This window comes from Malaclemys terrapin, chromosome 10 (genome assembly GCF_027887155.1).
Source record: "Malaclemys terrapin pileata isolate rMalTer1 chromosome 10, rMalTer1.hap1, whole genome shotgun sequence".
In the NCBI taxonomy this organism is placed as follows: Eukaryota; Metazoa; Chordata; order Testudines; family Emydidae; genus Malaclemys; species Malaclemys terrapin.
Window position 1 is genome coordinate 34,101,673 of NC_071514.1, and position 17,241 is coordinate 34,118,913.

The 17,241-nt window shown below is 37.9% G+C and overlaps 1 protein-coding gene across 1 annotated transcript in view; it reads left to right on the forward strand.

Annotated features, from left to right (window-relative positions):
* The window catches only part of RAB8B (RAB8B, member RAS oncogene family), a 42,630-nt gene that overhangs the window by 20,893 nt on the left and 4,496 nt on the right, over positions 1-17,241 (forward strand). The window contains exons 2-7 of the mRNA XM_054041761.1: positions 1,774-1,834; positions 7,249-7,309; positions 8,516-8,593; positions 9,649-9,738; positions 13,155-13,220; positions 15,729-15,779. Of these exons, the coding sequence (XP_053897736.1) occupies positions 1,774-1,834; positions 7,249-7,309; positions 8,516-8,593; positions 9,649-9,738; positions 13,155-13,220; positions 15,729-15,779 (407 nt within the window). The remainder of the gene's footprint in view (positions 1-1,773; positions 1,835-7,248; positions 7,310-8,515; positions 8,594-9,648; positions 9,739-13,154; positions 13,221-15,728; positions 15,780-17,241) is intronic.

The following is a 17,241-nucleotide window of genomic DNA, read 5'->3' on the forward strand; positions in this document are numbered from 1 at the left end:
TTGCATAACAGGTATTATAATTAGCATTAAAACTTCAGGCCTAGAGATGATGAATAAGGATCTCTTAAAACCCTCTGACTTAAAATAATATTATGGACAATAGCAATTTTTTAGAAGAGAAGTGGATATTGCATTTGTCTTGACTTTTAGTAAAAACATTAAATTTAAATTCCAGCATCTGTGAAGGGCTTTGCAATGGCATTCAGAATGTTTCCAAATGTAGAAACTTTGAATTTTTTAAAAATCCATTCATATTTTTAACATTTTTTCTCTCTCTCTCTCTCTCTCTCTCTCTCTCTCCTGTTGCTCTAAACACACACCTCTCCAATAAACAAGAGACTCTGATTATAGAAACTAACAGGGTGCATGACGCACAGTGCTATCAAATGTTAACTGAAATTAGAAAAGATAGATATTTTCACTTATCGTAATCTTGGGCGTAACTTGTAAGGACACGAAAATCAGTAACAGGAATGCCCCACTAAATTGACATAAAAATGAAGTTCATGAACTAATCTAATTTTCTCAATAACTTTGAAACTTGTTAATGAATCATGAATAATAAAAAATACCTGGAGTTGACTATAGCTAGAGTCATTACATTATGTTCATGCAATATCAAAATATTAATGTGGTGTTTGTAGTGACAACATACATTCTTACAAACTAGTGTTGCTTTAAATTTCATATCCTCATTTCATTACATCTGATATTGAACAGCTGAAATTTGGTGGCATCTTCACTAAATCAAAATGTTTCCATCTCCTGAGTATGTAAGTCAAAATTCAAGTGATTTGATGTATTTGCATACTGATGTGTCATCTTCAAATTCAATTGCAATATAAAAAATCCTGTCACTTCTATCTTAAGTTATCAGGTTGGACATCCAAAAACCAAGATGCCCAAATCAGTTTGGAAATCATGGTCTTAACGCCTAGATCCGTTGTTTTCATGATTACATTCTCAGACTCTAATAGGTGATTTTGAAAATTCTACCCATAAGTTATATATGAGTTACTGCCAGTTTTATTCATAGTGTATGCAACTTACTTATTTTTGTAACTACAGAACTAACATGTAGCATTTCCTTACTACATTTGTGAGATGACTTAAGTTAGAAAACAAGACTTGCGGTAAAACTTTGAAAAGTGAGCTATGAGTGCTTTTATAGAGAGAGAGTGTGTGTGTGTGTGTGTGTGTGTGTGTGTGAGATCCATGATCTATTGCAGTAGGCCTCATTTATGGACCAGCCTATATATCTGGTCTGCAGATAAGAGTAACACTTTCCTTTTGTTTGGCTATGAAGTGCCCTTCCCCTCTATTGCAGCTTCTGATTTGAAAGTTTGGGCTTATTTCATTCTAAAGTAGCCACTAATATTAGAAAGCCAGTTTGAGGTACTGTAAGGCCTAATTTTTCAGAGGCGTTGAGCACCCAGGACTCTCATGGTCTTTGGTTAAACTTCAGGGTAGTCAGAACTTCTGACAGTTGGGCCTTTCTAATTGGGCACCCAAAATTAGTGGCTACTTCTGAAAGCTTTGGTCCTACAGTATAAATAAGTAGAAAGATCTTGAACTGGTGTAAACTAGCATAGCGCCATTAACTTCAGTGTCTGGTTTTCTGTACAAATTCAGCAGAGTAATTGTGAGAGCAACAGCTTCAGAATCTTTACTGCTTGCCTATCATGACCTGTACTTTATTTCAGAGCAATAAATAGCAAATTGAATATTTATTTCCTTTTGTCATTAAACTTAATATATGTTTCTCTCTGCCAGGAATTGATTTTAAAATCAGAACAATAGAACTAGATGGAAAGAAAATTAAGCTACAAATATGGTAAGTATTACAATACAATTAATACACTTAAAAAAATACAATTAAATAAAAGAAGTTTGCAGTCAGGCTAAATTACTCATGGGCAGTACAGTATGATAATGATGGAGAAGCTGTAAAACTTGTGGTAAGCTCTAGCACGATAGCGATCTGCCACCATGTTCTTGGAGCAAAGGTTCTCATAGCATTTGTACGTGTGCAAATACATTGAGTCAGTTGTCTTTAGTTATGACTGTGACAGCTCCTGATAAAAAGGGAAGTTGTTAAAACTGCATTTAAAGGGTTTTGCTACTCCAGAGGCAAGAGAGATCCTAACTGCATCATCATAGACTAAGCAGTGAGAGCTGCTATTTTTTTTAATCTAATTTGTTTTGGTTGGATGTTGAATGTATTGGTGCCTAGAGTCGGACTGCATAATGGGAAATGAAGATTGTCAAATGTTCTTGGGTTGGGGGGAAGGAAGGACTGGTGTCCACCAGTATTGGTCTCATGCCATCACAGGGAATTGTCAGAAGTCTGCCTGCACCCATCTAACAGATGATCCCTGCTAAATAGTACAACAGTTTTTCCCACTTAAAATATCAGGTGCTTGCTGATATATTTTAAGGGGGGCAAGGCTGGAAGGAGCCCTTTCTGACACTTGGTTTAACACCGTGATACTCAGACTGAGGCTTGTGAGCCGCAAGTGGCTTTTTAATGTGTTGCCTGTGGCTCTTTGCAGCACATGATATTAAAACGCTGTGTGATTTTTATAACCAATCAGGATGCTTTCACTATGTTGTTAACTTAATGCAAGTTGATAATGTAATTAGTTAACTTATTTTCTGTGAGAATAATATAAATATATAGTAGTATAGAAAATGAAACAGTGAATTCACACTACTGTGTGTCTCTTGGGTAATGTTGATGGCTAATTTAGCTCCTGAAACACTGATTTCTGAGTATCACCGGTTTAACATTTGCATGTAATCAAAAATCATCATCACTAAATAGCTAAACCTTCTTTTATCTGTTGGTATCCAACTGTTATCCATATCCATACAATGTTGAGAAATCAGCCAGCAGACTTTCACAGACATCTGGGATTTAGCTGTCTCTGGATGCAATTGACATTCATACACTTTCTGATCTCACTAGTCAGAATTGGTCTTATCCTCAGATGGCTAGGTTCTTTGAAGTAGCATCCAAGATACTTTACTGACTGCTATCCTATGGTGGTTGGTCCTAATACTTAATTATGCATGAAATTGTCCTATCCTGTATTTGTTTTTAATGACTTCTTGAGGCACACTTTTTTGTTTAATACAAGGCTAAAATGTATAGAAACTGCCTCAGAAGAATTGCTTACACTTGTTACTGTAAACAGGGCCATGCAGTACTGAGTCTCAGTTGACTGATGCTGTGTCAGTTTCTTAACTGAAAATTTGATTTATCCTTTTACTATTTCCCAGGGTGTATTTGATTTTAAATCAAATTGATTTAAATCACTAGTCAGGAAGACTCGATTTAATCATGGCTTTCTACATAAAAGTGCATTCTTGTTGGTTGTTATAACCTTAATACATATTCTTCACAACTCGGAGATAGATGTAGGTTTCATTTTCAGAAGGTACACATGATACTTTTTTTTTTAAGTGATTTATTTTGAAAACTTTTCAGATTAGTTTTACAGTTATATCAGAAAATGAATGATTGGTTATTTAATTTGCTAAATGTAATTGAAGCAGATATTTATGAAGTCATTAGGAGGTGAACTATCTCTAATTCAACAGGCTAATCAATATTTGTAGGCTTTTCTTGCCATGCTGTCTTAAGAGGAGAACATCACCAGACAGACATGTAAATTGTTTTATTTAACTAAAACAACAACATCATGTATTCTTTTCTTCAACAGCAAACTATATTTTTAACAAAACAGGCATATGAATTTTTGAATTTAGTTAAACATTAAAGTTTTTTAAATGAGGTGGGTTCTTTTTGTTAATTTGTTTTTAACTAAAATAGTTAAATGAATTAAAAAAAAATTTAAATGAACTAATGACAGCCAGGTCAACACAAGAAACTTAAAATATTGGCTTTTGCATCTAACTCAGTTGTCTTCACCTTCATTTTCCTGTTTGTTCATAATCTGGAAAAGAAAAACAAGCTTTCCTGCTTTTTCAGGTCCCATAGGATTTCTCAATTTGGAATGAATTAGTCCAAAGGAAGAAAATATTCTTGCTACACTGCCAGTAGCTTCTTCTGCCATTTAAAAGTGAGATTATCACTTCAACAGTCTCTGAATCCAAGTGCTTAAGTGACTTGCACTTTACTACCAGTTTACTGGTGTGACTTTCTTTAAAACATCATCAGCAAACATAGATTTCTTGAATGGTTCACCCTTAGCTCTGAAGCTTTATTATAGTTGGTGTTATGGAGGGATGATTGCTGGATGTCCATGTCATATCCAACTCCTCTTCTTCAGCAGTTAAGGTTTGACCCTGGTACCGAGTATTGAGAATATTTGCAAGAAAATAAGCTTCACTACAAAAGTTTTTTTTCTCTTAATTAAGTAGCCTCTTAGAGTTGGTAGGACAACTCCCACCTTTTCATGTTCTCTGTATGTGTATATATATCTCCTCACAATATGTTCCATTCTATGCATCCGATGAAGTGGGCTGTAGCCCACGAAAGCTTATCCTCAAATAAATTTGTTAGTCTCTAAGGTGCCACAAGTACTCCTGTTTTTGCAGATACAGACTAACACAGCTGCTACTCTGAAAGCTGGAGTTAGTGCTTGTCCCATTTGGTTTTTTAATGCTTGTAATTTAACTCTGTCATTGCATATTTCTCTTTTAAGATCTCTCAGTTCCTTCCAAATTTCAACAGCGTCAGCAATAAAACAGCTATTTCCCTGCATTTTGGTCAAGGCTACAGAAATAGGCTTCAGGCTCCTCGGGATGTGTTCAATATTTCACTTAAGCCCAATGTTAAGAACTTTGGCTGTGACAGTGCCATCTATTTTTTCACGATTTTGTTGACAAACTATCATCAGATTAGGCCAGTTCTGGATATAGTGCTCAAAACAGTTCACTACTGAGTTCCATCGTACATCTTGTGGGAGAGTTAGCTTGGTTTCTTCCACTTTTTTCAGAGCAGCTGCTGCAAAGTGGTTGTTACAGAAGTATTTTGCAATTTCCACAACATTAGCCTTTATTTCTGGAACACTGAAGTCTTTGGCTAGGAGGTGCATCAAATGAGCACTGCAACCGTATGTTATTAGCTTGGGACTCTTCACTCTCCTCTAAATAATTTATCTTGGATACGTTTGCAGCATTGTCTGTGACCAAGCTGCTTACTAGACATTTGATTTTTTTCCCCCCTGTTTATTATAGCTTTTACTGCTACTTCTTGTAAGTATTCTGCTGTGTGTGCATTTCCTGATATATCAATTGATTCTGTAAGGAAGACCTTCCCTTCTTCTGTTATTACACAAGCACATACAACAGGATCATTGTGGACATTGCTCCACCCATCAAGATTCAGGTTAACAATTTCACCCTCTAGACCTTTTGCACACTGCTCAATTTCTCTTTCATACACTTTATCCAGCAATTTGCTTGTGACATCTGCTCTGTTGGGTGGACTGTATCCTGGTCTTAATGACTGAATCATGTTAATGAAGTGTGGGTTCTCAATCATATGGAAAGGAGAGTTTGTTGCATAACCAAACCGGGCAATTTTTTCATCAATTACCCCTTTTTGTAATCTGGTTCTTATCACAAACTTATCTATGGTTGTTTCTGGATGATGGAGATTTTTTTTTCTTTTTGCTACAGGTGATATACTGTGGCTATGTGATGTACATAATATTACTGAAATACTATCATTGGCAGATAACTCTGAAACTATAGAAAATGATGGTGATCTTGAATGTGGATAGTCTTCAGAATCCTGTATGTTGATGATGGATTCTCCTAAACAAAATACGTCAATGCAGTTATTTAATTATTATTACCATACTGCTCATTTAGTATTACTTAGTACTATTTTAAAGGTGAAATTGTAAAAGGAAGATCTGCCTATTTTAACTATTTATTTTTTTATCATAACTGCATCTAAAATAGTACCATAGAGTAACAACTATGTTTTTTGCTCAAACATGAGAATTCAAGAATAGTTCAGAAGGAAGACAGGCAGTCCTTAAGAAAGAAGTATGAAATAAAAAAAATTGCCAACCTGAAGATCCTGCATGTTCAGACATGTTCCTTTCATCATCTTCAACACAGCTTCCTCCTGAGAAGGAACACTTCTCATGATGTTGTTTCATTCGAGCAACTGGCCCTGCTTTCCTTTGTTGCACTGTTTGCATTTTGCACGCATGCCTGTCTTACCCACAGATAGAGGAACTTCATTAAAATATTCCCAAACTGGGTGTCTCTTATGGATTGCTGCCATTATCAGTCTTCCCTTCTAGTGAGAGAACGGTATGGTAGATCTCAAATCAATGAAGGCTACGCTCAGAAAGACCTCAAGACTTCTGGAATATGCTGCTCAAACAGTTTCACTTTTGTTTCTACTGCCTGTCCCTCCTTTCTCACATTTATCTCCAGACTTCTTCTTGTCCAGATCTATTCGGCCCCCAACAATCAAAAAGTTCAATGAGTAGAAGAAACTTTCTACCTTTAGAGAGAGGTAAAGGATTGACTCTGTGTATACAAATTTGCAGAGGGACAATAGGGTTGAGGTCTGTTATTTCTCACCTCTATATAGTTAGTTAGTTAAAATATATTTTTTGCTGTTAACAAGCATGTTATCTCTGGAGACACAAATCCACAGTTTGAGAACTGCAAAACTAAGCATCTCTGATGGTATCTTCTAGACTGAGCACTGAGTCCCATTGGGTAAATAGAAAGATTAATCTATACTGAACCCCCTGGAACCCCGTAAATTTGGGTCCCTAATCCATGAATTATTGGAACTCGTTTACACAACTTTTCTTAAACATGACATGACTATATTGTCTCATATTACAGAATTAGAATTTATAATCCCTATTCCATGATGAGATATCTTTGAGCTATAATGTATCTTAATTAAAACTATCTTTAGAGAAGTTTTTTTCCTCAAAAAGCATTTTATCAAAAAAAAATCCAGTTTAAATAAAAAAAATCAATTTTTTTTTAAATCTTCTTTTTTTTTTCTTTATCCACTCTGTTTCCCCTCATAAATATCAATCTTAGTATAGTGGTTTGTTGGTACCTTTTTGAGCGCAAAGGAGGAAGATATACTTGTTTAACTTTTAAAGGGTACTTTTCTTCATATCCAGGAGTATCAACACATTCATTACCTTTTTGTTTTTTATGAACTCTGAAAGTAGTGGAAAACAAGGTTTAAAAACAATAAACAAACAAGTGTCTGTTTTCACCAAATTCTAGGGATACAGCAGGTCAGGAGAGATTCCGCACAATCACAACAGCATACTACAGAGGAGCCATGGTGAGTGAGTGTTCAGGTGTGACTAAAATCATAATTAGTTTGCTTCCTTAAGTTTAAAGGGTTCAAGCTGTCTTGCTAGAGAGAAATTATAACTCAAAGGTAGGGGATAACAGATTATTTCAGGGCCGTTGCTGTTTTTGTGAAGTCTTGTTCTCCAGTTTTCTGCCCCTCCATCTTGTGTGTGTGTGTATATATAGTCACAATCTCTCTGTGGACATAAGAGGCTTAATTCACCAAGTTTTGTTTAAGAAACTTGTTTTTATACAGTCACAACACTTTCCTTGTTTCAAGTGATAGTAGGATAGGTGATATGTCTGCTAATATTAAAAGTGAATTTGACTGAGTTGGTTTTCCTGCTGTGTCCCCTTCAGCAGCTCTAGAATGCAGCAGCTAGATTCAGACATGATCAAGTATATAAACTGTCTCTAGTGCAACTGCTACTGATTCTAGTTAGTCAACTATTTGACTTCTGAATAGTTCCTTACATTTTGACACACCATATGTGACAGAGCTATTCACAACATACCATGACTGAGACATCCTAGGTCAGGCATTAATGCAGTTGTTGTCTGGTTTTACTTACTTTACTGCCACCATATTCTAGGGAGATGCATGTGCATACACACAGCTATGGAAGAGCAGACTTGCTGTGACAGCATTCAGCATCAGCCTTGCTGTAAAACTCTATTCATTTGTTAAGTAGAGCTACTTGCCCCAGACAAGCAGAATCTTACAAAAGCTGTTCCTAGGCCCTTTGAGAGGTGGGGTGATGCATAATGAACACTGAAATACTTGTTGTAAACATGGCTTACTTAAGACAAACAGTATATCAGGTCATGATTACTTTATGGTGATCACAATTTTTCTTTCTAGTAAGACTGACTGCTGGCTGCCTTTTAGTTATAGAATTTACAAATTCTTGTTGATCATAGTTTAGATAGTTTTAACTTAATATTAAGAGTATAATTATGCTATGCTTAAAAAAAAATAAGTGACAATTAATGGATATATATTGGGTCAAGACCATTCAAAATGTATTCTAAGTGAGATCATATAAAGTCTTCAGAAAGGTCTGTTAATTATAAAGGTACATGTGGCTAACTTACATTTTAGGAGTTTTAACCACAAACAAGCAATGTGTACATCAAATCTAAACGAATATTAAGATTAGCTTTTTTTTTGTTTTGTTTTCGTTTTCACCCACAGGGAATTATGCTGGTATATGACATCACAAATGAGAAGTCTTTTGACAACATTAAAAACTGGATAAGGAACATAGAAGAGGTAGGTGATTAGGAAAATAAGCTGCATCTGTTGATATTCTCAAACTTCTCCAAAACAATGACCAACATCCAAGCAATTTTATTTTCTTTCAACAGAGGGGTGTATATACGTAGCCAAGTTAAAATGGATGTAAACCAGAGCACAGGGTGGCTTTCTGGTTTACCATGGGCTGGAAAGAGGAAAGTTAGAGACTTTCATGCAAAAATGATCATGCAGAGCAAGGATTTCAAAACCGCTTGCTTCCAGCGAGTGCCTTTAGCTTAACCTTTGCTTTGAAGGGACAAGAAGGAGAACTATTTTCAGTATCTCTTTGTGAAGTTGAGAAATGCTTAATGCTACCAGAGTAGTATTAAGTGTAGATTTACCTGCCTGTGTACATTAAATACCTGGTTGTCCAAATTTTGCCTTTGGTCTTATGTTAAACTTCAGTTGTGTGTTCATTTCCCCTCACCTTGTAAGTTATTTGAATAGCAAATACATTGACCATACTTGAATCTGAAGGCAGTGCTAGACAAATTGGGAATAGGAAGCCTTAAGCATTAGATCCAAGCAAAATAAGGCTTAATCTGGTGGTGACAGAAATTTATTCTACTTGATCTCAAAAAAAGAAACCTGCCACCATTCTCTGGTTACATTTGACTATTGGACTTTGCAAAGAAGGGACTATCCCAAGGAGACTTCTTATACCATCACATCAGACTGGTCACTGGTGACAAGGGTTAGAAAAGCCTTCCACTCTAGTCAAGAATGGAAGCACATTGATTTAATCAGGCAATTTGTGACCACTTTGCAAGCCAGTAAACCTCAGTCTTGTTTTAATAACTTCATTTTGAAGTCAAGCAAGGCATCTACGTGCTGATACCCTAGACATTCAAAATTAAGAAAAATACTTTATTAAGCCTTTCAAAAAGTTTGCTTCTCTTTCCCCACTGATGCCCTTATTAGGGTTTTATTAGAGCGAGTTCTTATTGTCTAATGTATAGATCTGTTTCTGATAGGTAAAGATTTATCTTTAACTCTATGCTGCTTTTACAAGAGCTTATTTTTCCCTTCAGCATGCCTCTTCAGATGTGGAAAGAATGATTTTGGGTAATAAATGTGATATGAATGAAAAGAGACAGGTCTCAAAAGAAAAAGGAGAGAAGGTAAATTTTTGGACTACTAAATTCTTTACTAAAGGTATAATATTTTCTCTGATCTACTGTTCCTAATGATGCTTGTTACTCTGTGACGTTGTGCAGTCTATATGGTTTTATAAAAACATAAGTGAATATAATGGAACTGGAATATGCTTCATGCAAAAGGTCTCTTGTAAGGTATCATTACAAAGCTTATAGTCTACTGAGTTATCATCCTATTTGTATAAATGTACCACTCTTGTATCTAAAACTAGAAATATGAAATGTAACTCTGAGGGCCTATTGTAATTATGGAAAGTGTGGGCCATTAATGGTGGTTTGAAATCTTGATGACTCCCATTGTCTGCAGATGGCTGTGTTTACCTGTTAGTCTTCCTGTATATGTGTGTGCTGGCAAGTGGGTAATGAAGTCTTGCAGTGACATGTGATCATGTCACCTGAACTGGAATCCATCTTTAACCTGGTGCTTTTCCAGTTAGGGGGGGGTGGAAACCCAGAGGGACAAAGGCCTTGGCTACGCTTGCAGATGTACAGCGCTGTGAGTTAAACCTGACTTCGTGCAGCTGAGTAGGGAAAGCGCTGCAGTCTGCCCACACTGACAGCTGCCTAGCGCACTGTCGTGGCCACATTTGCAGCAATTGCAGTGCTATTGGGAGCGGTACATTATGGGCAGCTATCCCACAGAGCACCTTTTCCCATTCTGGCGTCGTGGGTTGTGGGAAGGGGGCGTGGGTGCGGGGGATTCTGGGTCCTGTCCCAATGCCCCGTGATGCATCGCTTCGCATCCCAGAAATCCCTTTGTTTCCGTCCACCTTTGGCGCCATCTTTCAACGGTTTCTGTGCAGCGCGATCTGTCTATGGGAAATGGAGTCCGAACTGCTGAGGCGTATGCTGACGAGTCTCGCCAGCACGTCACGTTTGGCTGTCGAACTATTCCTTAAGATCCAAAGTGACAGTGAGAGTGAGGGCGAGGAGTCCGACGATGCTATCGAGCCGCGTAATGCGTACGACACGAAATTGCTTGTGGCATTCATGGACATGCTCAGCACCGTGGAACGCTGCTTTTGGGCTCGGGAAACAAGCACCGAGTGGTGGGATCACATCGTCATGGAAGTCTGGGATGATGAGCAGAGGCTGCAGAACTTTCAGATGAGAAAAGCCACTTTTATGGGACTGTGTGAGGAGCTTGCCCCCACCCTGCGGCGCAAGGACACGAGATTGAGAGCTGCCCTGCCAGTGGAGAAGCGGGTGGCTATTGCAATCTGGAAGCTGGCAACTCCAGATAGCTACCGGTCGGTCGCAAACCAGTTTGGAGTGGGAAAGTCGACTGTTGGAATCGTGTTGATGCAAGTTTGCAAGGCAATTAATCGCATCCTACTCAGAAGAACCGTGACTCTGGGTAACGTGCAGGAAATAGTGGATGGCTTTGCACAAATGGGGTTCCCTAACTGGAGGGGCGATAGATGGGACGCACGTTCCTATTCTGGCACCACCCCCCTAGGATCAGAATACATTAATCGGAAGGGGTATTTCTCTATGGTTCTCCAGGCGCTTGTGGATCACCGTGGGCGTTTCATTGACATTAACACAGGCTGGCCCGGAAAGGTGCATGACACACGCATCTTTCGGAACACTTGGCTGTTCAGGAAGATGCAGGCCGGGACTTTTTTCCCAGAGTGGAAGATCACAGTAGGGGAAGTTGAAATGCCCATTGTGATCCTTGGAGATCCTGCTTACCCATTAATGCCGTGGCTCATGAAACCCTACACAGGGAGCCTTGACAGCAGCAAGGACATGTGACTTGCCCAGGTGACTCCAACACTCCATTTTGTAGCTGGACTTTGCATAGGAGAGAGGAGGGGATCTCCACCCACAAGACAAAGTCTATTTAAGGCAGGGGAGACCCCTCCATTTGGTCTTCAGCTGGCTAAAGAGAGCCTCTCCATCCACAAAGATACCTGAAAGAAACTGGAACAAAGGACAGCGACTGCAAGGGGTGAGAGTGATTGCTGGACCCAGACTAACAGATTAGTCTGTAAAAGGAAGCATTCTGGAACTGGTGAGGATCTTATCTGTATTCAGTTTGATTAGACATAGATTTGCACATTTTTATTGTATTTTGCTTGCTGACTTACTTTATTTGGTCTGTTACTACTTGAAACTGCTTAAATCCTACTGTCTGTATTTAATAAAATCACTTTTTATTTAGTAATTTACTCAGAGTATGTATTAATACCTGGGGGAGCAAACAACTGTGCATATCTGTCTATCAGTGTTATAGAGGGTGAACAATTTATGAGTTTTCCCTGCATATTTGTTGGAGCAGATGGGAGTGTCTGGCTCAGCAAGACAGGGTGCTGGAGTCCTGAGCTGGCAGGGAAAACAGAAGCAGGGGTAGTCTTTGCACATTAGGTGGCAGCTCCCAAGGGGGTTTCTGTGATCCAACCCGTCACACTCTCCTTTTAGCAACACCAAACAAAATAATGGGTCTTGAACTCCTTTATGCTTTAGAACCTTCTACACATCCTAGGATGTCAACCTTTTTTTAAGATGGTACTTAATATATGGACTCCAATTGAGCTTCAGTACTCTTCTCAAGTGAGATGTTCTAAATGTTGGCCTTCCCCATGATAACACAATTCTTCCCTTTGAGGGAACCTGAAAGGGCTGATAATCAGGATGTCATTTAAGTACATTGTGGTTGATTATTTTCTGAATCAGACTCTTTTTTGCAATGGTGAATTATGAATATGTTAAAGTAGCCATATTAAGGGTAAAGTTAGTTGTTTTGACGTTCTGGGACACTTTTTTTCTAAGGATCCTGAAGTAAGGCTGCACACATGAAATTATAGTTTACACAATCCAAGTATTATGATACTGGCAAGCGGGTCACTGATAGGATTCTCTACACCTGCATACGAATGTCTTGGACTACTATTAAGACTTTTTTCTCTTAATTAAACTTTTGGTATCCATAGGAAAAGTCCTATTTAACTTGAGTGATTTCCATACAATAATTAAAAAAAGCTACAGAATAGACGAGATTTACATCCGGATCTGCCTCTAGGAGTATTCTGTGGTGGGGATACAATTCAGTGCAGCTACATCAGTTTACACCCACAGAGGGTCTGGTCCACCATGTTCAGAAAACCCTTAAGCTATTCTCTCAATTTCTGTAAGAGCTATTCAAACTTCTATAGCAACTGTTGATTTAGTCCTTCATTAAATGCTATAATAGCTCTTCAGTAAAAGGGTAATGTTAACACTTTTCCAGGACAAAGAAAGTAAATTTGGGATCATGATATAAACTTGGTTATACCCTTAATGGAGACACTGCTCCATTATTAGCTGACCTAAAAATGTCTTGTCACTTTGCAAATTTAATTTATAAACACCAAAACTTTTTAAAACCTGTCTTCCAGTTAGCAATAGATTATGGAATCAAGTTTCTGGAGACAAGTGCAAAATCCAGCATAAATGTGGAAGAGGTAAGATTGGACTTCCATTTTTTTGTTGTCTTAAAACTTAAATACTGTTACATAGTGTTGCTTGCAATGTGATTTCTAACTATTAGCTTTTCTGACCTGATGCATAATGTGGTATTGACCACTTCGCTCCTGTGTCTTCATGTGCTGTCAAATTTGCTTTATTTGAGTATGTCTTTGTAGCATCCAAAACACCAGATGTCTTCTGGTAATATTTCTACATTTGTAGATGGGTGTTAATAGTGACTTTTTATTAATGTTGCAGATAGTATAGTCATACACTTACTAGTAACTAAAAGGTGTCTAGATACTTAAATTGTTTTTGGAACAGACTTTTATGTTTATACAGTGTATAAACTGTACTAGGGTACAGTAGGGTCCTGGACTCTTGGTGCTACCAGAGTACACTAGTATTTTCTCTTTTTCCTAGAGATAGATTTCATATTACTATTGGATATACACCGTACATATGCAACTTCTCCCTGTCATTTGCCAAGAGGACCAAATATATCTTGGCTAGCAGATGGTCTGCTCACTAAGTAGTGAAGAGTAGCTCAAAGTAAGTCAGGCTGTCATATAGCTTCACTTGCTATAATTTTTTCCTACTTTTAAATTATGATTGCCATCCTGTAGGACAACTATATATTTTGCTGCAAATAGAGTTATGAGCTGAACTCGCTGAGTAGACCACACCAGCACTGATACCCTCTTCCAATAAAGGTCTGAGGAAAGGAAATGAAGCTTGAGTCTGTCAATGCTGAATTGCCGGAGAATCCCACACAATAGTGTTTATACATACCCACACAAAATAAGTTACCTTAAAATGACCTAAAAGAGGAAAATTAGTAAGGACTCCAAGAGCAGTTACTCTGGTGCTTTCTTTAGGGAGGATTAAGCTATCAGTTCATTCAAGATGTCTAGTCATTAACAGATCTGTACATTTAAGCCATCAGGCATGACATATAGCAATCTTTTTAGAGTGTTTTTTAAAACTAATATTGGTTGAAGGTTAAAAAATAGCATAAGAGGCAGGACAGCTGATAAATGCTCTCTTCTGGAGGCCACTGTGTTCTAAAAGCTTTCCAAAGTATATGAAAAGGGAGGGTACATTTTATTTAAAAAAAAAAAAAAAAGGCTTCAATAAGCATTGAGTTCACAATTGTGGAAATTGACATGTGCATTTTAAAAAAGTAGCTCAACTGATATACGATACCACTAAAGTAAGAAATCTGTGATACAGTGTGTGTATATATAGTTTATAGCTAGAATGGATTTCTGTTTTCATTGTCCTGCATCGGGGATAGCGTTTGACCTATTTAAGGTTATCACTATACCAGTGCTTTTCTGTTTGTAATGGTCTGCAGAATTGTGAGAATAAAAGTAACATTAATATTAATAGTGGATAATAAGAAGTGGACTTTAGATAAAAGCATATCCCTTATTCCAGTTGTTCACTCACTATGGTGTGTTGTGGTTTTTTTTGTTTGTTTGTTTTGGTGGGGGCTGCTTAATTGTCAGGAGCATCCTGCAATTTTATCATTATTCCTACCCTGCATAATTAAATGCAGGGAATACGTTGGCACCAAGAGCCAGAGCTCCAAGCTAGCTGCCTGAGTAACTTTTAGAATTTTCATGTTTTCCTCTCATCCTTATTACATAGCTGGCCTAGACAGGTCAGACTCAAATGTAATGTGTAAATCTTGAATCTTATTTCCAACCACTTAACTTCTAGAAGTCAGTACTTAATTCTGTTAATAAGTGAATCATGTATGGAACTCAGTTTGTGGTGTTGTCATTTTTTTCCTTTATAAATGTATGCTTTCACTCACTCCCATTCCTTCCCTTGAGAACCTTGTCTCCAATTCTAAGCCCTCCCCTGAAATTCCACTTTCCTTTTGGTCCCTGAGAATTCAAGTTCTCTCAATCGAGGATTTCTGTTGCCTTAAAACATAGACTCTGACCATCACTCAACTTGTATCCGTGTCTGATTAGCCCAACTGTCAAACATAGCGTGGCACAAATAAGCCAAAGTGGTTTTTGGCTGTGGGCTCAGGAACTGGGTTGACTGGGAACCCATGCGCAAAGCATTGGCAGGGATAAAAGGAAATGGAGCTTGGAATTTTCTGTTACAATCTAACGTTTGAGTTTTTCCACCTTGAATGGTGCTCCTGAAGTGCTAGATTCTAACCCTAGCACACAACTTGATACTATGTGACACATGCTGCATGTTTGAATTTGGACTCTGGCCCTGAGTCTTTGAAAAGCAGTGTAATGTACAGCAGTGATCTTCCTCAGCAGAAGAGCTGCTCAACAGCAGAAGATGAGGTGAAGGATGCTGACCTAAACACCAGATTATAAAACATGACTATTGCCAAATGAGAGAGTATCCATTGCACTCTTAGTGCCTTTGATATAATTTTTAATATTGCATATTTTGTAGACCATTGTTACTAAACATGTTAGACCATTCAATCTAGTTTGTCTCTAATGCTCCCTTCTCCTTGGTTTTAGGCATTCTTCACACTTGCACGGGATATAATGACAAAACTCAACAGAAAAATGGTTTGTACCTTTTACTTTGCAATACATTAACTTTTATGCATGGTGCAGGCTGTTACGAGGACGGTGTTAAAACACTTCAGTTTTATACTTCTAGGAAAACCCACTGTTTTTACGGTACTCTAACCAGCAGCTTTGTGACTGGCAAAAGAAGCAGTCTCTGCATAGACCTGTGATTACAAGTGAAGGCAGGCAATGCTGCTCTTACTGTTCAGCACTTGTGATTAAATTCTCTTCAAAACTATGTAGAGAACATCAAAGTTGCACAGAAACTTTCTGTAAATGAGAAATGCCAGAGTTAAGGTTCCATTCTGCCCCCTTGTGTGCATTCATTATAGCAGTCTTTATTGTATGATCACACATTTCTCAGATACAACTCATTTGCTCTTTCTGTTGCTAAGACTAGGGGACTATGCAAAATATATTACGTTGTACAAGTTTCTACTATGGTGCTATTTGTAAGAAATTTTTTTCCCCTTCAGTAAGTGTTCAATTTCCTTCTCATACACAAGTGGCTGACCCTCTTTTGCTCACTTTCAAAAAAATAAAGAACACCTTCAGGCAGATATCATGCCTGAAAAACTTTGTTTTAAAAAATAACTTTTTGCAAAGCTACATGCATTTGACAATGAGGTATTTAACATGGAAAATGTTTAACCTTAAAGTTTCAGCTATAGTTTGCTTTAATGATTCTTGAACATGAGAGGCTTGGGAATTGACCCTAAATTAACATGATCAGTAAGAAGTGGTCCTCTCTATATATGAGGGACAGGATACATAGAACAATGATTAGTCATCATTATCTATTTCTAAAAAAGGACATTTGGACAAGCCTTATGGGTAAACTACTTAAGTGACAAAATACTGAAAATTGAAATAATCAGTGGACAAGAATTTAGCTATATCCTATTAATGTTATGCAAACCCTTTTTGCAAACTTTGTTCCTCAGATATCTTCCCTTGTTAAATAAAACTTCAGAACAAAAAATGTTTGTGTGATAAATTCTGTGGATCCCATAGCAGTCTACATCTTATGTACAGATTATATAGGGGATCTCTTTACCAGGGCTGGCTCCAGGGTTTTTGCTGCCCCAAGCAGCCCCCCCCCCAAAAAAACTTGCGATTTGCGGCACTTCAGCGGCAGCTCTACCGTCGCCGCTTCATTCTTTGGTGGCAGGTCCTTCGCTCCGAGAGGGAGTGAGGGACCCGCTGCCAAAGAGCCGGACGTGCCGCCGCCCCAAGCACCTGCTTGCTGAGCTCTGCTCTTTAACCATCATTAAACAACCATCTCCTGCTAAGAGGTGCATAGTACTTGTTGAATTTATATTTATAAATCTTAGAACACAAAGTGAACACTTATACTTTAAAAGTCCTAAAATTGTGCTGCAGGTTTCTCATAAATCATAAAGGTGGTCCTTGCCCCACTAAACTGTCTTAAGAACTCAGTTGGCTATTCTTTCAGGCT